Source organism: Lithobates pipiens, unplaced genomic scaffold (assembly GCF_037356315.1).
Source record: "Lithobates pipiens isolate NorthernLeopardFrog02 unplaced genomic scaffold, aLitPip1_a1.2 Scaffold_8, whole genome shotgun sequence".
In the NCBI taxonomy this organism is placed as follows: domain Eukaryota; kingdom Metazoa; phylum Chordata; class Amphibia; order Anura; family Ranidae; genus Lithobates; species Lithobates pipiens.
In genome coordinates, this window is record NW_027507903.1 from 448,456,377 (window position 1) to 448,480,522 (window position 24,146).

Consider the following 24,146-nt stretch of genomic DNA (forward strand, 5'->3'; position numbering starts at 1 on the left):
TAAGTTTCACATATTGTGCTGGAATGCAATGCATACTAGCACATTATAACTTTGCCTTGCAGGTTTAAAAATAAAAATTGCCAGCAGTTTACTATCACTTTAAAATAAAAAAGAAGTTTATATTTACCTGCTCTGTGTAATAGTATTGCACAGAGCGGTCCCTTACCCCATGTGCTATCAGGGAATGCGTGCGGGTGTGCTCCCGAGCTGGGCTGTGTGTCCATAGACACATGGAGCATGGCTCAGCCACACACTCCACTGCCTCCTCACAGGAGTTGACTGACAGCAGCAGGAGCCAACTGCTGCCTGAGTCTGCTGTGAGATTAGGAAGAGGTGAGAGACAAGCTGCATCTGGATACAGTGCTAGTTCGATAGAGAAATCAGTAAAAAAAAACATTTAACTTTAGAACCAATTTAACTACAGCTATCCATGTAGCTACATTATTATTCTTCAACAAAAAATTATACTGACAACAAACTTCTCAGAATAAAAGTATTTATTTTTTATTAAGAACCTCATAACAGCTGCATACAGAGCACAATATAAAAGAGAGGTAAAATACATAGGCAATAAAATGAGTTATGTTTCAAAAAGAGGTAAGGGCCAGTGCCAAGATACTATTTTTTGTCCTTCTTTTTCTTCTTTTCACACTATAGATAAAAAAAAAATTGGTTTTAGAAAAAACAGATACACATTAAATCATACTTGTATTTCCTTTGTTCCTTTGGTCAACAATATGACTGTTAAATGACCATTAGATTGTCTCCAGATCTGGCAAATAGGGGTGGATTAGAAGTATATCCGTATGCCTATTGATAGCTATAGACATTTCTCAGATCTCTAAAATTTCTTTCATAGACGATAATATATTAGTAAGGTTTGATATTTAGGTTCTTGTTTTCAAAAAATCTTGTGGCGAGGATCACATTTTATAAATATATATATATATACTGTATATATATATATGTATATATATATATATATATATATATAAAATGTGATCCTCACCACAAGATGTTTTGAAATACTAGAAGCTTTGCCTTCTACTGTATGTTTTTTTGAACAGTTTTGAAATGTTTGAGTTTTTTTTTATAATTACCAAAATACTAGGCTGTTAGTTATATGAAAACAGTTGTGTATACAATGAAGCCAGGAGGGCATGATTACCATTGCTGTTCTTTTTATGAAAATAAGTGAAAACCTCTTGTTTAGAGAAGATAGTACTGTACTTTAGCATTTTAAAGAGGGTTATTTGGACACTTTTGGCTCCCTTACCATAATACTCATATTCAATATATAAGAGCAGCTCTGCTCCATGTTGGCCTGCACCTACAGCTCCTTTGCATGCATCTCTCAGGTGCCAATTCGCCTTATTTTCTGCCAGTATAGCAATTCCAAATTCCCAAAAAGAATAGCACACAATCAGAATGGCAGCAAATCTTCTTTATTTAAGTTCAGCTAACAGGAAAACATGCTCTTTAAAGCAGAACTAAGCTCTAGTTTAAAAAAAATGCTAGCAGGTAGGATTTTATGCCTCTTTTATGTCTCTTCTACCATAAAACTTCTTTACCTGCCTGCTATAATTGTATAACCACAGCATCTGTTCCAGGAAAATGTAACTCCCATGTACACACACGGGAGTTACATTATTCCTAGTTAGCCAATAGAGAAGACTGGCTAAAGAATGAAGATTCCAGACGTAGAAGATGGCAGCAAGGGCAATGGAGCAATGAGGGAGAACACGAGCCTTACTTCAATAGAGGGAGGGAATTGGGTCTTTCATAATGTGCATGTATTCTGTGCATACTTTATGGCACAAGCTCTGGGAACCTGTGGCAGCATAACTCTTCTTTAAGTATTATGTACTGCATCCAGAGTTTGCTAACTAACTCTATGGGAAAGGACTGGGAGCAGCACCAAGTACATAAGGGCTTTTATTTTTGTTTACGGTACTAATGAAATAAGTAATGCATGGCTATAAATGGCAATTGCACCACATCCCCTACACTTTAAAGAATATGTGCACCCTCACCTAACAAAAAGAGGACCTCCATCCATGGAGACTGAATTTGTATAAAAAATTGTAAATCTCTCAAACCTTTATCTTTGTACAGTCAAAAATAAAAGGTATCTAATACTGCCATATTTGGTGGGGATGCCCCAAGATTCACACTTTTTGGCTGTATATTAAAGGACCAAATTAAACTCATACTAGATGTCGATATATCTCTCACACCACGCCATTTACTCCTACATGTTCCTACCATGCCTATTAACCACTACAAATGATGTATGTTGCTCCACCTATCCAATGCAGCCCAGAGGTTGGTGTCAATTTACTAGAAACAGTCTTGGACCCCTAGTAGAGAAGACTGGGTCAAAAGGGTAAATGAGATCATAGATGCAGAGGAGTGATGGCAAATTGTAGGGGTGCAATGGAGGGCTTTGGTAAGACCTGGCCAGTTTGGTTGCACTACACTTCAGGGTCATCGGTCCAGTTATATTCCCCTGGCACTTTGCCAATTCCACCGTGGAGACGAGGTTGGACCCTTTACGGAAGACTAGACGTGTATAGAGCAAAGCTTTCCTATCTTATTTATATTGGTAATTTACAGTTTTTGTCCACATCCTAGGACAGAAATCCTTTCTTGCTGTTGGCATTTGACCCTGGTGTGCACTCCCAGTTGTGCTTATGTGAACTTGTGATTGTATTCCACTTCCACTTACCCCCTGTTGCTTTTAGTGGGAGCTACTGCCTGTCAAACATGACCCATTCAAGTAAATGGGGCCCCTCTGCAAGCACCTCACAGCTCCATGCTTTTGCAGGGGCCAAGGGGTTAAAGCAGGTGGTGATAAAGCAACACAACACTGCCTGCTTTAACTCCTTGTTTGCTGTATGGCACAAGGTTGCAGGGCACTTGCAGAATGGCGTTGTTCACTTATATGGGTCATGCTTGGCAGGTGCTACACCCACCAATCATGACAGGGCGTATAACTTTTGGTGCGACATGTGTACACCCCTGGCCACTACAGCTAAAGAGGGTGCAGTTAGGGCGGGGTGGTAAAAACACATGTAAACGATGGGGTTTTACTACAAATGTAAGGTATCAGGCACTAGAATGGAAAATGTAAGGAATCACCCAGGTGAACAAGTATAGGTCTTAAAATGGAGTCATTGATCCAATATCCACATAGGTTCCCAGTATTTGGTCTCAGGGTACAAGAAAGGCAAAGAATTGGGGGGGGGGGGGGGGTAGTCAGGGGGAAGATCTCCCACTACTCACCCCATACTACAGTATTAAAATAGAGAAGATTTTAGGTATACATTAAATAAGCCTTAGGAACATAATGCATCTACTGTAACTGTCAGTCATTGAGCAGACAGCGCAAATCAATTACATATCAATATCTACAGTAAAATCTTACATCAGAGTCGCTGTCAGAGCTGGAACTGCTGCCTGATTTATCTCCTTCCTGGGGATAAAAAGAAGACACGTAAGTCCGACATCATTACTGAAAAACACTGAAGAAAAAAAATGGGTTCAGATTACTGCTCTTGTTCTATCACATTACCCTTTGCTGCTCTCCATTGGTTAGCCCTTCCACCTAGCAGCACTAGGGTCACCGGTTCAGGTCCCAACCACGGCACAACCTTTCTGGAGCTTGCATGTTCCCCCTGTGACTGTGCGAGTTTCTTATAGGTTTACTGGCTGCTGTCCAAATTGGGCCTGGTATATGTGAGTTAGGGACCTTAGATTGTTGGCTTAGAGCAGGGACTGTTGTGAATGTATTATAAATATGTAAAGCACTTTGTAAACTGTTGGCACTATACAAGTATCTGTCGCCGGCGCCGCCATCTTCTGCTTCTCCTTCTTCCGATGTTGACACAACGCTCTCTCCGGCCTCAATGCTGGGGACACGTTGTGCGGCGACTTCTTTAGGGGCAAGGGGCGGGGTCACCAGGTGATGGCACATGGTGCCCCCACCCCTTATGATCTCACAGAAGACCAGCGGAGACGTCTAATAAAGTATTTTAAAAAACTGTGTTGTGTTTTTTTTCTGTACACTTTTTTCACCAGGTGAATGGGTAGGGGTACAATTCACATAGGGTAAAGGGCCAGATTCTGGGGGCCCCCTTATTAAAGGGGGCTCCCGGATTCTGATAAGCCCCCCACCCGCAAACCCCGGCAACCAATGGCCAGGGTTGTCGGGAAGAAGTCCTTGTCCTCATCAACATGGGGATAAGGTGCTTTGGGGTAAGGGGCCACAGGGCCCCCCTTCCCCAAAGCACCCCACCATGTTGAGGGCACGCAGCCTGGTACGGCTCAGGAGGGGGGTGCGTTCGCTCATCCCCATCCCCTTTCCTGACCGGCGGGGCTGCGTGCTCAGATAAGGGTCTGAAATGGACTTTAGGGGTACCCCCGCGCCGTTTTTTCGGGGTAGGGCTTCCCCTTTAAATCCATACCAGGTGACGGGGCTAGCGAGGTTTCAATCTCGCCGATGGAGGCGACGACATTCACTTCCTTTGCTAGTTCCGTCTACCTAGAGCCACGCTCAAAATGAATGGACTTTTCTCCGTGTGTGGGCAAGGCCGTTCATTTCAAAAGTCCGGCGGACTAGCACACAGACGGGCAGATTGTCCACCGGACAATATTGAGTCAAAACTTCTTTCTAAGTCTGCCGGACTTTTGGGAAGAAAAAGTCTGCCAGAGCCCACACACGGGTGGATTGTCCAAGTCCGCCGGATAATTTGATTGTGTGTACGTGGCATAATACCCACCCCTCTTCCGCAAATGTGTTGAGTGTCTGTGTGTGCAAGTAAGCCCGGGCCACTATGTTTTTCACTTTTATTGTGACAACGTTATCATGATTTTTTAATGTTGGTGAAGGTTTTACTATTATTGTGGCTAATAGCCATACATTATTGGAATTGTGCCTCTTTTCTATTAATAAACTTTGTATCTATGCCGCTGTGAGTTCCATATTGAAGCCCCTTTACAAACCTGCTTTCTTTTCTTTGCTTATTCTATTTGGCTTTGGGAACCCCAACCTACTAAGTTGAGTCGGTAAAACGCAAACCATCTAAACTTTCAGTGTTGATATTTTCCCTATTTTATCAAGTAATTTTGAATTGTTTACAAGCTCTCCCTCTCTGGGATCCCCCATAACAGTACCAAGTCCCAACCAGAACCATCCACGCAACCCCTGAGATACGCCACTCGATTTCATTCTCATTTTAGAAATATGGAACGCACCATGCAGAAGTACTGGTCCATACTGATGGAAGATCCTCACCTCCATAATTCCATACCAACCAAACGCAAGGTCTCATATAGACAGTCCCAGAACATTAAAAATTGGATTGCTTCTAGCCAATACAAGTCTACTTCCAGCAAAATCAGCTCTCAGCTGAAGTTCTTTAACATCAGAGGCATGTTTCAATACAGAAAACCCTGATGCCTCACCTGTAAATTTGTTCCACACGGTAAAAAATCATTTTCAACAAAAGGAAAAACCTTCCATATTCCTGATTTTCACCAATGAGCCTCCGAATATTTCATATACTTTATGTCATGTCCATGCAACTTACTGTATGTCGGCCGGACCATCTGCACCCTCAGGGAAAAGGTTCGAGGAGCAAGGAAGGTCCGTGGAGGGAATTGACAAATTCAGCGTACCAGACACTTTTCCAAGTTTCACAACAAATCCACAAAGGGTCTTACAGTATGGGTCGTGGAAACTATCCTCCATAGTCTGCCCACAGCCCGAAAGAGTCAAGCGTTTATGCGCTAAAGAGACTTACTGTATATACACATGAGACACTTTGTCACCAGGAGGCATGAATGAAGATTTAGAGATCCATAGTGTTCTGTGATCCCTATTCACCTATTTAGTTCAAAGCCTATGTACTGATATTCTTTATACCTATTTTGGTCCTCCACATAACCCATATTAAAAGAGAAGTATTGATTTCTTTTTTTTCCCCCATTCTTACTTACCTAAGTGGATGCAGCATCGGTCCCATGCTCCATCTGTCCCCCCAGCACCTCTGCACTGAAAACCGAGCAGTCAAACACCGTCGATCTTGGTTTTCAGAGCTCCATGAGCAGAGAGCTGTAGACTGTCAGTCACAGCTCACTGCTCTGCTCCCTCCTCATTAACTGAAGCACTGGGCTGTGGAGGGGTGGGGAGCGGCTGTCTCAGGCTCTCAGTGGGCCCACTGAGATGGGTGTTAGTCAACAGAGAGCAGATTTTAGCCCACTCTCTGCTGAAAACGGGTCACAGTAGTGCAAAATGTGTGAATGCGATTTGCACTCCTGTGATCCATAGGAGATGCCAAGCCAAAGAAGCTTTCACACATATTCACATACTGCCAGCCTAACTCTATTAATTTTTTCTCTGTCACATCCATGACTTTGTTCCCGAGCACACACAGCAAAAGGTTTCTTTCTAGGGTAATAATAATTTCTTTCTAAAAATCTAAGTGATGTTCTGAAACTCTGATTTGATCTTGCTTTAGATGCATTGTGCTTGCTCTTATGCTATATATCCCATTATTTTTAAATTTATTATTATTATTATTATATTTTATTTTTAAAAACATTTTTGTTTTTAATCCAGACTTACCTTGTCACTAATAAATTAGTTATTTATTAATTTATACAGGACCCACAAGGTCTTTTTTTTTAATCTTATTTGAAAACATTTGTCTGTTTGGAAGTATGCCAGCAATTTTGTATTTATTCATGTTCCAACGCTCATCCATTGATATTAGTTAGTGGGTGTGTTTTTCTCTGTGTTTATGCAGAGTGCCACCGAGTGCACCTTACTGATATAGCAGCCAGGCTTTGGGATTCAGCTGCATTAAAATTCCATCTTCAAACATGGCTCCCCCACAGCCTGAAAAAGGAGCATGCTCTGAATGCGTGCCTTGCCCATCGCTACTGACGCCCCTGACGCTGGCTCTACCTCTGTCCATCCAGGATTTTTGGACCAGCTCTAGGAATTGTTGCTGCCTGCCCACACTGCCGAGGGCTCCATCCTGATGAGGGATTGCGGGGGGCAGCAGCGAAGGGTATATTGCAACCAGATAATTGTTTTAAGCATCCAGGGACTTTTTTTGTTAGTTAAACAAATATTCAGTGTTGAGCTATAATGTACATTATGTATTATCTGTAATCTAGAAATAAGTAGAGCAAAAAGGATGGAACTATAACAGTGCAAGAATCAAACCGAGAAATAATATGTTAAAATCTTCAAAATGTATTTTAAAAATTATCTTAAAAAGTCATGTTAAAAAAACATATAAGCTTAAACCCATGAAGACTTATTAGAAGGCTGAGACCCCAAGCGGATAGCATCCCCTGAATAAGCCCAATACATAGGGCAAAATATGTCAGGATTTAGCTCTATGCTGCTCTAAAAAGTTCACGGACCGCATTCATGGGTTTAAGCTTATACGTTTTTTTTTTATTATTTTTTTAAGATCATTTTGTTAATACATTTTGAAGATTTTATCATAATATTATTTCTCAGTTTGATTCTTGCACCGTTATAGTCCCATCCTTTTTGCTCTACTTGTTTCTAAAACCCTGGGGTGAAGTGCTCTTTATTGTGATAACTTATCCACATTGGTCTACATTTTATCTGTAATCTAGGCAACTAAATAAAACGGATAATTATATAATATTTTAATTTCATCTACCAAATATCATACAATGAAAGTCATATTGAAACACATCAATAAATAACCCAGTTTGAAATTCTCACCTTTTTCTCTTTCTTTTTCTTCTCCTTTTTATCCTTTTTGTGATGCTTTTCGTCTTTGTCCTTTTCCTTGTCCTTGTCTTTTTCCTTATGCTTGTCCTTATCATCATCATCCTTCCCAAAAACTACATTATTAAACAGAAGATGATCAAAAATCACATTACAGATCACATTTTACATATTACATATAGGAGGAAAAATAATTGTAAGTGTGGAGTTAGCATCAATATAATAACATATGTTACATGATTGGGTACTGAAAATGGGTAAGTGATTTTATATTACAGACTGTAAATGACCACATATGAGGAGCTTCTAAGATAAATATGGTCTTTCAGTGAATTTTAGAATAATCCAAATACATGTTGAAAATTATACTTACATTTCATAATACCAGACATTTTTGTGGAGTGCACAGGTTCAGCAGATTTATGAATCCTTTGTTTTACTCCTAATAAAAATAAAACAGATTGTTTAAGTGCAACAGACTGTATTTCTGTCAGTCTGATCATTAGGTAGCATCCATCCTCAATATCTAGAGAAAAACTTTTCTAATTTTTTATTTCAGTTATTGTGGGGTTAAAACCCCTGCTAGTTTTTTTTTTTTTTTTTCAGCTGTGCCCAACAGAAACAGAAAGTCAAAGAAAATATTTCCAAAGTGAGGTCCTCTAAACAATTGCCCCCCTTGTAAGATTTCCTCTCTATTCCTTTTCGGGTGACAACTCAAAACAAATATTTTGGCATTTGTGTCCCATTTTGGGAGATTTCCCTTTACTTCCTGTCTTGCAGACACTAAAAGAAGTGGATTATTGTCTTGTTCAGTTGTCACTAGGAGATCTTTGGAAGATTTTCTCTCTGTTCTTGTGACAACTAAAAATTTGGATTTTCCTTCCCTTTCAGTCCCTTGGACAAGTCACCATAGAAAGGCTCAATCTTCACTATGTGGGTGCAGCCCACACCCGGATGACACCAGGCCCACATGTCCTAACAAGCAAGGCGCACTGCTCCGCTCAGGGCAGGCACCAGCATTAGGCAGCCGCTATTCAGTCTCACATTCTCCACCAACGTCCTGGGCTGGCCTCTCTGTCCTGCCCCATAAATTGCTGCTCAGTCCAGTTTCTTCCCTAGTTCTGGGACCCCTCAAGTCACCCCCACTCCTTTGCACAGAGCCTTCTGGTGCATACTTCTGCTGGACAAATTTCCAGCACACTGGTGCAGTCTATGAGAGCCAGCTTCACAGACGATGGAGAACACCACAGGCTTGTCCCCCAGCCCTGCCCCTTCATAGAAATCTCCCACAGAGAGCCCATTGAATGGAGATGCAGCCTCCCAAGCTGAAGCAACAATAAACAAGTGATGGGAGGGAAGCTGGTCATAGCAGTCTATGCTTTCTCATGAACTACAACAGCTAGGTGGACACAAGTGCCATAGCCAGATCCAAAACACAGCGGCAAGGCTGATAACAGGAAAAAAACCCTGGGAATCCATTTCTCCTTCACTGAGGAGCTTACATTGGCTAACCGTAAAAAATCGGATCACGTTCAAGACCCTTTGCCTCACCCACAAATGCGTGCATAGAGAAGCTCCGCAATACCTAATGGAGAAAATAAATCATTACACACCAAACCGCAGTCTTCGATCAGCCAACAAAAACCTCCTCCTAGTGCCCAAAGCCCGGTATAAATCCAAGGGGGATCGGAGATTCGCTGTCCAAGGGCCTCGGCTATGGAATGCTCTACCAATCAACATCCGCCTGGAAGAAAATCACCTGGCTTTTAGGAAAAAACTCAAGACCTTCCTCTTTTAGCAGATGATCAAAGCTCGCCACAGCGCCTAGAGGCGATTCAGTTCGCATTGTGCGCTATATAAGTATTTTCATTCATTCATTCATTCATGCTGGCCGGAATCTACATCAACCTGATCCTGCACCATGGCCACGGTGAGTGAGACCACCCCACCTCCCCTTGGAACAGGACCACCCCACTTGCCCTGGGGAAAAGGGACCAGTGCTCCACAAGGACCTTGGGGAGCACTGAGAGGGGACCCAGGACTACAACATATCCAATTTTGGAGTCGGCCAGCTTGCATAGGTAATCAGTTATGCCTGTAAATGACTACTGCAATGCAGTACATGCACTTAGAAGTGGAAAAAGGTATTGCTTCACTTTAAGTACATTTTCGTTTTACATACATGCTCTGGTCCCATTGTGTACTTAAAAGTGGGGTATGCCTGTAATCTTGAATATTTATTTATTTTAATACAAGCAGTATAATTATCTGCATTTGACAACCTCTTGCCATCTCTGTAAGGCTCCATGCACACTGGACTTAGAAAAACTCTAGTTCCCTTGGCAGAAAAAACATATACAGTAGAGAGTTTTTGTACACAGTTTAGGTGAGTTTAGGAGAGTTAGCGTTTTTTCTGCCAGAAAGCTCCAATCAGAAACATAAACCAGAAGGTTTTTTTTTTTCCTGCCTCTAAACGTTGAGCTCAAAATATACCTGGACACATAGGGTAACATTGAGCTGCTTCTAGAGGCAGGACACAAAACTTCTGTAGAAGCAGTGTTTTTTAAGCCAGTGTGCATGGAGCCTTAAGCAGAACTGGAATGTGCTTGAAAGTATCTTCAGAAGGTGCCAATCAGTTCATCTGCTGACAGGAAGCATGCTGATAGAAGGAGCTGAGCTCATCACTGTGATAGAGTGATATAGAGTTGAGCTCAACACTGTGCTGCTTCTCCTTTCACTGTTCAGTCACAGGCTGGGGTGAGTCCAGGATGACCTGGATTTAGAGTAAGTGGGTTCAACAGTGCTGGCCATCAGACTGACAATGTCAGTGGGGAAATCCCTCAATTGAAACAGAATATTGCAGCAAAAGTTGATTTATTTGAACATGTATAGGCTTTTCATTTTGCCTTGTTATTTTAGGCTGGACTTCTGCTTAACTTTTCCCTGCCAGAACACAATCAGCAAATAAAACAGAAAGTCTAACCCTTCCCTGATCCATTCAAAATGAAAATGAAAAAAGTTTTACATTTAAATGCACTTTAAAACTTACTAGAAAAACAGTCCCTCTCTAGCAATATACACTGTATCACATGCAGTACAATAAGGAGGAAAATGTAATAGTTACCTGTCAAAGTGATGGCTGTAGATGGTCTGTCTTCTTTGTAGCTAGTTCACAGAAAACTTCAGCAGTACAGAATAAAAGCTGGGATGGGTTGATGCTGTACAACAGCCAACACCCATCATAACCAGTAATACTAGAATGACAAATAGCTCCCTTTTAAATCTACGAATCGTCCTTCTAAATCAGTGTTTTGTTTTTTTGCTTTTATTCAGTCAAGGCACTCTTTAAAGTTATGCACATCGAGGCACTCCATTATAAAATGTAAAAAAAATAAAAAGAAACAAATAATTTCACATATCACAGCATCATCCATACATGTGGTCCACCCAACATTAGAGGTTATTTAGTCCTCCACCTTTGCACACTGGTACTGACTAGTATTCTAGGTTTTCTCTTCTCCCTTAGTTTATCTCCCTCTCTCTGCTAACGTGACCTCAGTGCTGATAGAGAGGGGCAGGAGAGGGGCAAACAAGGATCCTGTGCAGGTGCCTGATGTCCTCCTTATCAACCAATGACATCATTGGCTGTAAGGATGCCAGTGGCTGACCCACAATGTGCCCAAGTTTGTAATGTTGCACAATAAAAACCTGTGGCTTTGTATAACAAAAAGGCAGGCTTGATCCACTCTCTGGCTTGTTGACAATTTTGGGGCAATTTGTGTCTTTTTGTAGGCATTTAGCTAAAGCATATGTGAAGATCCCAGAAGGCACCCTCGAATCATATTGGAAATGCTGATTTCTGCTTACATATTTCTTCCACAGCTAGGCTTCCAACCATTTAAAAAATACATAAGTTATAAAATAAGTATTTGCTCTTATCTGTCAATGCACTCCCATGTGTGTTAAATCCCTAAGTTGTGGAGCTGCAGAACTTGTGGTTGATCAAGGAGTGGCTCAGGGTTGAGATGACAAAATATTAAACTTGGCATACACCTACAGCATCACTACTCAGATGTCAGCAAATTATAGCTTCTAGCTTATTGATTTAAAGTGGCAATCCAGTTATGTATGAGTAAAGATAAACATTTCTCTTCAGGTCATTTATATGAATTATAAAGACTTGGATAAAGCTTTTTGCACACTTCACTGCAGATGCATATCTACTTATGTTATGTAGACGTTGTGATAGGTTATTATAGTGAGCTTGTTGATCACATGGTAATAACATACATTGTAGACCCCTTACCACCCACTTGAGGTGAGAGTTCTGAGAGCCTGGATTTATATATTTTGGAACATTGGGTCCCGTTCTTTCTCTTGTTTTTCACCATATACCTTCACTCATCGGTGTGTCCACTTATATGATTTTTTATTGACTCTTGTTTTTCATATAATTTATTATTATCATCCATTTTTTCAGTGGCACGATTTGCGCAGGACTCTTTATTTTATCCATTTGATGCGATAGTTTGTGTTTACTATTTTTGTCCCGCTGCATTTTTGTATTATTTAGCAGCACTTGCACTTTCTTCACCCCACTGGTTGTTTCATTATATATTGATACATTTTCTATTTTTTATTTTTTATGTACTTAGATTTATTTCACGTTTAGCACTTAGTGGCGCGAGGGTCAATTTTTCACATTCCAACACACACTCGCTGCTATTCCAACCCTTCAACCCTTCACATATTTCCACATAAACTTCCCTCCTGGCATTAAACTTTGGCAGGTATTGTGCTCAGCTTACCACCCCAAACTGATGTTCCTCCCTCAGCTCACCTCTCTCCCTGCATGTCCTGTGAGCAGAATAGCTGTGCTCCTCCTCTGGGTTCTCTCATCATATGGCACTGAAGATAGAGGAGGGAGGATTCAGTGGCACACACAGAGCAAGCATGCAGGAGACTGGGGGAGGGAAGATGAGGAGACAGAAAATCAGGAGGGTCCGACGGGGAGGAGCGCATCATGAGAGGTCTGACTAAATACAATCTCTTAGCAGCAGGGACCTGATCTACCCGTCAGCTAGCGGTGATTGACAAGTAGATCGAAGCGGAAGCTGTCATGGGGCCCCCTACTGGCAATGCCTGAATGGTCAGGTGTGCGGCACTTACTATTGCGAGCTGTGTCGGCAGCTGCTGGTGTAGCACCTGCCACACAGCTCACATACTTCAAAGTCTTGCAGGTCACACCTGCTAACGGGAACTGAGTTCCTGTTGTGGAAAAAGTACAGGAACTTGTTCCCATGCGTTCCAGCAGGACTTGAGCTCTGCTATCAGGTAAGTAAAAAGCTGTAGAAATTAAAGAGAAAAAAAAGGGGAGGGGGCAGGGAAGTAGGGGGGAAGGTTGGAGCCATTGACTGCTTGGATCTTACCAACATGAGAGGCACACCCAAGCCAAGACATTTCAATCCTATGACCAACTCCTCAGTTAAAGTGGTTCAAAAGGCAGAAGGTTTTTTACTTTAATGCATTCTATGCATTAAGGTAAAAAAACTTCTGGGTGCAGCTCCCCCCCACTTTATAAGTACCTGAGCTCCATCTCAATCCAGCAATGTGCATGAGAGCAGATCTCTCCCAGGCTTCTCACTCCTCATTTGCTCCATCTCCCTCCATGACCCTTGTTGGTTCAGGAATAAAAGTCCTGGAGTCTCCACTGGAGTGGTATTTGCCACCATTTGAGATTCAGTTTCTGAAAAGGGGGTCAGAATGTGCAGCTTTCCCACACTTCAGCAGCCGTGGATGCTTCACCTTTGAACAGAGATGGTTGATGGTACTGCTTCCCTGCAAGGACCACTAGGGTATTGTTACCTGCCACATATTCTATGTTTTGTGAAACGTTGTTAATATGTATACTGGTTTTAATTACTGTTTCTCTGTGTGGTTGTTTGTTATGTGGAGGACTGCATCCCTTAAAGTGAACGATCACCTTGTAAAACAACCCATTCAGTTTAAAATTGAAATGAAAGGCAAAACATTTGTGTATAGATATGAAAAGAAAACATTATGAATACCTTTTTTCCATCTGTTCTAAGTGATCTCATTCCCTCTGTTCTCAGCTGCATAAGAGCTGGGGGAAGGAGAAGCACTAGCACACTGAACTTTTCAGGGAAAGGCTGTTGTGCATGTCAGAACAAGTCTGATCATTGGAAGAGAGCAGGCTGAGTTCCCAGCACAGATAGAGAACTAACCACAGTGTGTTTCGTTTCTAATAGGAAAGCAGAAGGACTGGCAGGAACACCAGGACTTTCATAGAAAGGAAGTATACAAAGAGAACAGGATACTTTCTCATACAAAGACATGGTACAGCAGTCACAGGAATATTAAATGCTGGGGTAACAAACACTTTAAGAAGAAGGAAGTGTAGGCAGGAATTGGGCTCATTTTGTCTGCTGTCCTAAAGGTGAAACTGCGACACATCTTCAGGCTGGTAGGAATCAGCTGGGAACGAATTTGCCCCCTAATGTAGGGTCCAGGTAGCCATCTTGGAAAGACAGGCATCTCCTAATAGATGCTGAAATTCCATGAGATTTGGACAGCCAACTTGCCTTAAAGTGCTTAAATTGGAAATGTATGGCAATATTTACAATTTACATGCTATGTTTCTTCTGCATTAAAGCTACTTGCTGGATGGTCTGCGGGCGAGAAATATTAAATACAGCGTTCTGTTTCCCACCAAGCTGAGGGTCCAGGATGGCGAGACAGTGCAGTTCTTTACTACGCCTCGTGATGCTGCCGCCTGGCTGGAGACCTTGCCCCCTCGGGTGTGATGGGGCCTTTTTTTTTTTTGACTTTTGGACTTTCCCTGTTGACGATCTGTGTTCCCCCCCCCCCCCCCCCTGTGTAGGATGCGAAGGTACTGCTTATTTGCTGCTGCTGGCCCAACCTGGAGGACAGTGCTGTTTATTGACCAGCGCTGGGACAGGTACTGTGACTGAGTTTATTGTTCCGCCCGACTGACGGATTCTTTTTTGGCTCATCGGTGGTGGGTGTGGGGGATGTGCTCATAGGGACAGCTGCCTGGCGGACTATGCGGGGCCCCCGGAGGATTGGGGGTGTTCCCGCATCAGATATGTGGACATGTCCTTGCACGGGCCCTTGTCTCTTCTGGAGGAACTGGAGTTCGCTGCTTATGGAGCTACCTCAATTATTTGGAACACTGCCCGGTCAACTCCTGGGGGAGGGGGACCATGTGGGGCACTGGTTAGCGTCCTGAGAATGTGGAAGTGGGCCTTACTCTAATGCTGTATGTGCCGTGGGGCTGCGCTGCCCCCATTGCTGGGTGCCTTTTGCTCCAGCGTGGGGGGCACGCGGCTCTATAACTATCATTGATAAGAGGTATTGGAGGTGTGCACGATATATGGATGTACAAGGGAATCTTTTTTCTTCATGGGGGGGGGGGACCATTGTTTAACATGTTTGTAACTAAGATGAGTGCCCCTGAGCATGCTCAGGAGATCTTCGCTACGGCAGCTAACCAGCATCTCTGCTGTCTTGTGCAGTGGTATCTCCTGCTGTCAGCTGACGTCCCCTTTTTAATCTTCTAGTTTCCAGTTTTAAGTTAAATATTCAGTGTTGAATTTCATATAACTGGGTATGGGATCCAATGCATCGCCAACTTTATGGGGGTGCGGGGTGGGGGGGTTTGGTTTCTGCAGAAGCAGACAATGGGGTATTGTTTTTTGTTGTTTTGGTTTGGAGTTGCTTTATTGTTTTGGGGGGAGTGCCACCCCCTAAAGGTACGAATCTGTGCCTGGGCAGTGACATGATGCTTCATCATGGTGAAATGTGGTGCGGCCTCTGGGGTCCCGTGGATAGGTGCTGGAGGCGGCGGGTCGGGTCCTGGTGGTTTAGTTCTATGCAGAATGGCTAGTGTTTCCATTGTCTCGTGGAACATGAGGGGGCTGAACTCTGCGGTTAAAAGATCGTTCGTTTTTAAATATCTGCAGAGGTCCGCCCCCCACGTCTGCATACTGCAAGAAACACACTTGATGTGCCAAAGGATTCTTGGTCCTCGGAGGGCATGGGTTGGTATGCATTACCATTCTACCTACTCGAGTTATGCCAGGGGGGTCAGTATACTGATCCGTAGGTCCCTCCCGTCCCAGGTCCTGGATGTCCATACTGACCCGGGGGGGGCGTTATGTGATCCTACATATGACAATCTGTGACAGACACCTTGTTCTAGTGGGCTTATATCTCCCCCCCCCCCCCCCGGCTGACTCAACGATTCTCTATGACATAATGCAGATAGTGATGGGGTACCCTACTCAAGAGGTTTTTCTGTTTGGTGACTTTAACCTAGCCCCCACGGAAGAGCTTGATAGACTGCACCCGGGATCTAGGTCCTCTTCGGACCTGCAGAATTGGGCGACCACATTTGCACTGACTGACGTCTGGCGGCACTATCACCCACACGATCGTGAATACACTTGCCACTCGGCTTCCCGAATTGATTTGGTATATGCCTCTTCAGGGGCGCTTACGTAGACAAAGGAGGTCAGGCACTTACTCAGGGGTATTTCTGATCACGCCCCGCTCAGCCTCACAGTATCCTGTGACTGTGGCGCCTGTCGGGCTTCTGGGCGACGGACGCTAGATTGCAGGAGCCAATGACTGAAGCCCTCTGTCAATATTGAATGAACAGTGGGGACCTGGTCATGATGCCATTTGCCTGGGATGCCTTCAAGGCTTGGATGAGGGGGGTATACATCTCTCATATCTCTAATATCCAGAGGGAAGCTGTGCAATTGCTGAGGGAGCAGGAGGGGGAGGCTGGGGGGCGTGAGATGGCCTACATTTTAGACCCCAGTGACTCCAACTACCTGGCTTGGCAGAGAGCACTGCGGGAGCTTTCTTTGTTTAATGTGGAGCAGACACAAAAATCTATGCTGCACTCTAGGCAAAGAATATTTGAATATGGTAATAGGAATGGGAGGTTGCTTGCTTGGTTGGCGAACGGGCAGGCTGGGTTCACACATATAGCTCAGTTCCGTGATGCTCGTGGGGAACTATTATCCTCCCCCGAGGACATTAACTCTAGGTTTTTTAACTTCTTCTGGGAGGTCTATGCCTCTAGAACTAGGTCCACTCCTGGGGACTTGCGGGACTACTTGGGGCAGATTCCCTTCCCTATGCTGTCGGAGGCAGATAGGGACATGCTGGATGGGGAGATCACTCTGGAGGAGGTGCAGGCTGCGATTGGGGCTCTTCAGGTGGGGAAAACCCCTGGAATGGATGGGCTGCCCACAGAATTTTATGTGCAACACTTGGAGCTTCTTGCTTTCGGACTCATTCCCACTCCACAGAGGCACCCGCCAGGGATGTCCCTTGTCCCCTAGTTTGTTTGCCTTGGCTATAGAGCCCCTGGCAAACCTGGTAAGAGAGTCTTCGGGGGTTCAGGGGCTATCGGTGGGCAGACTGGAGGAAAAGATCTCGTTATATGCCGACGACGCTCTGCTCTATCTGAGTGACGCTGGGCCCTCACTGGCGGCTGCCTTGAGGCTATTTGATCAATTTGGATTCCACTCTGGTATCCGCATTAACTAGTCTAAATCTGTCTTATTTCCCCTGGATGACAGGGACCCCAGCGGGACCGACTCTGGCCCTTTGGAATGGGTGTCTTCCTTTAAATATCTGGGGGTACTGGTGTCCAGGGACCCTGCCCAATATTACCGACTCAACATACTCCCCTTGCTCCGTTTGGCTAAGGACTGGTTCCGGACTTGGTCTGTACTGCCGTTGAATCTTTTGGGTCGTATCAGCATCTTTAAGATGATGGTGCTTCCCAAATTCAACTATGTCTTTAGGAATAGTCCGGTGTGAGTTCCGGCATCTTTTTTTTGTGAAGTGGACAGTTGCATCATTTCATTTTTGTGGAATGGCTCGACCCCCCGATTGGCAAAATCTACGATGCGCCTCCCTGCACATCTAGGGGGGCTTGCTCTTCCTGATATGCGGGTTTACTATTGGGCAGCAATGTTGGTTATGGCCTACTGGTGGTTTGAGAGGAACCGCACGAATGCTGCGGCATGTGTGGAGGCGGCTCGGGTGGGTTCGATGCAGGCACTTCAAAATCTGGTGTACAAGGGGGTGAGGGCCTACATGGACCTTCCGATACCAACGAGGGCAACACTGAGGGTGTGGGTTGTGGCTAGGCGTAGGTTCACACACGCTGAACGGTGGTCGACTGTTCAGCCACTTTGGGGTAATCCCGCCCTGCCTCACTTTCGCACGGTCCCAGATCCCCAGGTGTGGGCAAGATATGGGATAAAAACACTTAGAGATATAATGCCTGCAGGTACATTGTTGTCATTTGCACATCTAGCAAGGGAGCATGGCCTCCCAGGGTGGATGTATTTTCGCTACATACAACTGCGCCATGCGACTAGAGCCCAGTTTCCGGTTCCCCCGCTCCTTCAGCTAGACACGGTGGAATATCTCTTGTCATGCAGGGACTTGCGGAATCCCCTCTCAGCTCTATACGGCATCTTGTTACCCAGAAACCTCCACAGAATGGTTAGGCTGTGGGAGGAGTGGCGAAGGGACATTCCGACACTCAATAGGGAGGACTGGGAGGATTGTTTAGAACAGGGTCCCAGGGCGGTAGTGGCGGCAGGCGACAAACTGATCCAAATCAAGTTTCTTCACAGGGTATATTTTACTCCAATAAGAATGTCGAGAATGTACCCCAATAGAGATCCACACTGCCCTCGTTGTCGGACACATCTGGGTACATTCCTGCATATGTTCTGGGAATGCCCAGCACTGTCGACTTATTGGGAGGGGATCTTTGATCATCTGAATGTTTGCATGGACTTGTCGGTCCCTAGGTCACCAGAGATTGCTTTATTGGGAATACAGGAGGATACCCAGAGGCCGCGCCACAGCAAATTACTACTTTCTTTACTTCTTTTCTACGCTAGGCGGGAGATCCTGCTGAGGTGGACATCCCTGGTCCCTCCTAGGGTGTCTGCTTGGGAAGGTAGAGTGAATGCTGTGTTACCACTATACAAATTGACATACATAAGCAGGGGATGCCCCTGGAAGTTTGACAAGGCGTGGTCCCCCTGGACTGGGTGCAGGGGTCCGGAATGCTAGCCCCTGGGTAGTGGTTTTGGGAGGGATATGCTGCTCCTTTCTCCCTCCTCCCCGTCCTCCTTTCTCCCCCCTCCCCCTTCCGCTTTACTCGCTCCTTTCTCCCCCCCTCTTTTTCCCTTCTCTTGCCCCCCTCCCTTTCCCTCCCTCTATGTCCCCCCCACTCTCCTTCCTCCTCTCTCCCCCTTTTCCCCTGGTGGGATGAATCACTGTAAGTGGAAATCTTTAGGCTTGACCATGATTATGCTCAGTTGTGGATGTTGAAATGATGGACTTTCGGTTCCGGCGCCACATGAGGAGGAGGTGATCGCCATCAGCTCCTGCTCTACTCCTCGCAAAACCTGCCACAAACACCGGCTCAGGCCTCGGGGAGATCCCCTGCCACTCCAGCGGACGGGTGAGGCACCATGGATCGCTTTGTTAAGCGATCGTACGCTAAAGCGACATCGGCGGGCATCCCTCCCACGGGAGAGACACATGCGGCCAACATGGCGGCCGCGCCGCTCTCACAGGAGCAGGGTTCTCCGGCTCAACCAGCGCTTACTCCGGCTGACCCTGCATCCCCTGAGGGGATAGCACAAGCTGTGGTCCTCCTGTTAGGACCCACGCTGGCTGCTACTGTGGATGCCGCAGTTCACAGGAGATTGGAGCAGCTTCATCTAGAAGTGCAGGCCCAGGCACAGAGACTGCAACACACAGAAGAGCGCATCTCCGCGCTAGAGGATGAAGCTGCCGGCTCATCCGTAATGATTGCTAGAGTGCTTGCCACACACAAGGAGATATGGGAGAAACTCGACGATTTGGAAAATCGTTCGAGAAGGAACAATTTGCGCATCATCGCTCTCCCTGAATCGGTCACCTCTGCCCAGCTCCCCACAACATGCGCCAAATTGATCCCAGAGCAACTAGGCCTCCGCATACCGTGCACGATTGAACGGGCTCATCGTATCGGACAACCATCCGAGTCACGTGCCAAGCCTCGCCATGGTCCCGCTCTCTAATGATAGATGGGGCTAAGCTGCTGCTGTTTGCGGATTACTCCGTGGATGTGATGAACAGACGCAAGGCCTTCTCTCCAGTGTGTACAGCTCTCCACAATAATTAAATCAAATTCTCTTTGACCTATCCGGCCACGCTAAGCCCCTGTACACACGGTCGGAGATTTCCACAACCAAATCCGTCAGATTTTGTCCGTCAGATTTAGTCTGACGGATTGTATCCGAAACTGTTGCATACACACGGTCGGACTAAGTTGACGAAAAATCCGATCTTTCAGAACGTGATGATGTAATTTCGTTACGATGGGACTAGATTCAGGCTAGTAGCCAATAGCTTTGATGTAGGAATTTGATCTGAGCATGCGTGGCACTTGGTCCGATCAAAATTCTCTACACATGATCGGATTACGTCCGACCGGCCCAGTTGGTCAGGAAATATTTCCAACATGTTGGAAAATTGGGTCCAACGGAGATTCGGATGGAATCAGTCCGATGCATACCACACACAGTCGGATTATCTGACGACACAGTCCGATAAGACGCATTCCTGACGGATTCTCCGACCGTGTGTACGCGGCACTCCAAACGTATGACGGAGACCAACTTACTTTCACCACGCCAGAGGAAGCGGAAAGGTATGTCAACTCCATGGGCACCGACATGGACCACTCTGCCACTGCGGACACCTCACCTTCGCAGTCCGTGAACAAAAATGCTGCGCCTCCTAAACATCAACGCAGCCCCACAAACCCTCTATATAAGCGCATCAGAGTCACTCCAAAAGATGACCGCTCAGGACACCGCTGACACTCTGTTGTGCACCACCCTTTTTGCAGTTTACCAGGGAGTTGGGTGTTGAGGTTTTCTTTTTGTTCTCCCTCTTTCTCCCTCTAGACCAGGGGTGGCCAACCAGACGAAGACTAAGAGCCACATTTTTTACCGAGTTACCGCAAAGAGCCACATCATACGCATGGGCACACATGAACATCACCCCATCCCTTCCTCATACACACATACTTTTGCTCAGCTGGATTTATTGTAAATGTCACACACTGTTTTAACACTACAAAGACCACAGGTCAGTAATCTTCCTTTGAAAGTACATCCATGTGACAGAAGACAGCAGCTCATCTAATTTCCAAAATACAAATTGTCTTACAAACAGTGAACTGGTCAGGATAACAAACAGTTAATGGGTCTTCTAGCCTGAACTAGCAGTAAATTCTTCCAAAAAACATCACAGAAAGCATGCAGCACACACAGAGCTCTGGATAAATAAGTGAAAAGAAGCTGAAATGGTTAACAGCCAGCAGTGTGTCACACTATCAACAGACCTAGAATGTGCTGAGCAGATCTTATCAGTGTTCAGGTGAAACGTTATTAAAAAAAATAAAAAAGTACAGAGCAAGACAGAGGGAGAAGGGAGGACAGATCAGTAACCTGCACACTTGTGGCCATACCTTTTTGTATCTCATCGGCTTCAGATACAGCGTGTTTCTCCTTCCTCTGCCCCCCTTCAGCCTCACTCCAGCGCCTATGTATTCAAATGTGGCGGGCTGGGGACACTACACGCTGATTGGCTGTTGATGTGTGGGAGGAGCGGAGGAGTGCAGAGACTCGGGCTGCCTGTCACCGCAATGAAACAGCCCGAACCAGCCCGAAGAGCCGAAGGAAACCGATCGACACAGCCCGAACCAGCCCGAAGAGCCGAAGGAAACCGATCGACACAGCCCGAACCAGCCCGAAGAGCCGCAGGAAACCGATCAAAGAGCCGCATGCGGCTCGAGAGCCGCGGGTTGGCCACCCCTGCTCTAGACCTTCCGGGGCCAGCTGGCCTAGTGTGGGCCCTGGTGGTCGCTGGTGGGTTAGCCCTTAATGTTATGATCTGGGCTAGTGTGCCTGTCATTTAGATAAGCTATGTAGCTACTGTTATTTAAGAAGGTTTTATCCCTGCTTGTTTACTTTATGGTTTTTGGTTATATTACCCTGTAGGTTAAGGCCTTCACTTCGGCTCCCCTACCCTATATATTCTCCTAGCACCATGTGCATTACACGCGTGCATAGGATCTTTACTGAGCCAGGGGGTACAACCCTCCATCCCTCCACCGGCTCTAATATTATCCCCTGGATGTGATACTGGGTTTTACCCGTTGCCATGTACTTCTTTACCTCCCCCTCTGGCCCTCCATCAGCCATCAGGGGAGGAGCGGGACAGGGCTGATAACCGTGATTGAAGGTTGTGCCTCATGTGGAAAAAAGAGAAGTCTCTACTTGTTGCTATGTTGTTTTATACGATGCGTTTTGTAGTTTTGCTGAGTTTTTTAGCCTATACGATCATATACCAGTTAATGTCTATATGTCTAGCCGTAGCACCCTCGGGGAAGCAGGCCTCTATGGGGAAACACTCATGTACAGGGACCCTGATGCATAGCAGGATAGCTCCCGAAAAACCCACTAATATTATCTTTTGTCTAATTCTAACATGGCCTCCTCAGGTAGTGGGCATAACTTAAATATTATCTCTTGGAATGTCAAGGGGCTTAGATCACCATGTAAACGTATGGCTGTCCTAAGACACTTAAAATGTCTCCGAGCAGATGTCGCATTGCTGCAGGAGACACACCTGACAGTGGATGATCTGCAACGACTGCGTAAACTGTGGGTTGGCACGGTATATGGCTCTCCAGCAGTTGGGCGCTAGGCTGGAGTTGCCATACTACTGCACAAAAACCTGCAACATGAAGTAACAGCTGTTAGGGCTGTCACTGAGGGTCGTAAGGTGACTATACAGGTAGTGATAGATTCCAACCCCATGGCTATCACTAATATATACGCCCCCAATCCGCCGGGTATACCCTTCTTCCAAGACGTAATCCAATGGATACTCGCTGCCCCTAAAGCTAGTCACCTGGTCGGGGGAGATTTTAACTCCGTTATGTCCACCATAACAGATCGTTCGAAGACAGGTCCTCATTGCGCGACTCATCCTGACACTTCAGCACCCAAACCCACTCAACTGGCTCAGGCCATGTCCTACTTACATCTCACTGACGTGTGGCGATTGCAACACCCGACCAACCAAGAATACACTTTTTTCTCTCCCCCACATCAATCTTTCTCGCTTATAGATTACTTTTTTGCCTCCCCTTCCTTGGTGCCTTCCCTATTAGACTCGGATATACTAGATGCCAGAATATCAGACCACAGCCCCATAGCAATACATTTGTCGTGACCAACGTCCCCGTCCTTACCGCGGACGTTGAGATTTCCTTCCTACTTAGTGGACAAATCTGACTTTCAAAACACGCTACGGACTGCTTGGACTGACTACGCATCCACCAACAGTGAACATATGTCTGACCTTAACTTATTTTGGGAAACAGGTAAAGCCTTTTTGAGAGGCAGGATTATTTCCTATACTGCACAACTAAAAAAACACAATAGGAGTCACTACAATGAAACCAGCAAAACGCTTCGTATGGCTCACGAGCGCCTGCTCGTGAACCGTACCCCGGAGAATATCCAAAGCTGGGTACAAGCCAAGAGGGCATTTGACCTTTGGGTGGAGCAACAAGAAACGGCTAAACTAGCCTATACTAAGCTATACTTCCATAGATTCGGAAACAAAGCGGGCAAACTACTAGCGAAACTATGCGCTGGGCCTAGACGACCCACTCATGTTACTGCCATGAGGGATTCGGATGGATCTGTGACCACTGCCAAAGACAGAATCAATGCTATTCTCACCAAATTCTATACAGCCTTGTACAAAGCTGACCCCACAGACCAGACTAAGGCGGACACTTTATTATCCAGGGTGCGCTTACCTAAACTCCATGGAGACCATCTCGCACTGCTTAACGCCCCCATTACCCTAGAGGACATTAAACATACCATTTCGACATTATCCACAGCCAAAGCACCAGGGCCGGATGGCTATACTGTGAAATTCTATAAATCTACCATAGATTATATACCTGACACTCTTCAACTTGTTTATGCAGGCATGTGGCAGGGAGGGCCGTATATGCCCACGGGTACACAGGCCTTCATAAAACTTATCTCAAAGAAAGGAAAGGACCCTACTATGCCGGGATCCTATCGCCCCATCTCCTTGTTAAATGTAGACTCTAAAATCTAAAATAATTGCTTCCAGATTGGCCATGATACTCCCCTCCTTACTTCACCCCGCCCAGTCAGGCTTTGTCACTGGCCGCTCG

General features: G+C 45.4%; 1 protein-coding gene across 2 annotated transcripts; it reads right to left on the minus strand.

The window, feature by feature from the left end:
• Positions 1-479: 479 nt before the first annotated feature.
• Positions 480-11,054, minus strand: LOC143960083 (uncharacterized). 2 transcript variants are annotated; one of them, XM_077468359.1, is made up of 6 exons: positions 10,902-11,048; positions 9,391-9,521; positions 8,151-8,219; positions 7,772-7,893; positions 3,428-3,475; positions 480-651 (listed from the first exon to the last, which is right to left on the minus strand). In XM_077468359.1, exons 2-6 carry the CDS (start codon positions 9,515-9,517, stop codon positions 619-621), a joined length of 399 nt encoding a protein of 132 aa, XP_077324485.1. In that variant the 5' UTR covers positions 9,518-9,521; positions 10,902-11,048; the 3' UTR covers positions 480-618. The 2 variants fall into 2 exon arrangements, 1 of the variants encoding a protein (XP_077324485.1); XR_013270260.1 differs by lacking the exon at positions 9,391-9,521 and having other exon boundaries at positions 10,902-11,054.
• Between the last annotated feature and the right edge of the window lie 13,092 nt (positions 11,055-24,146).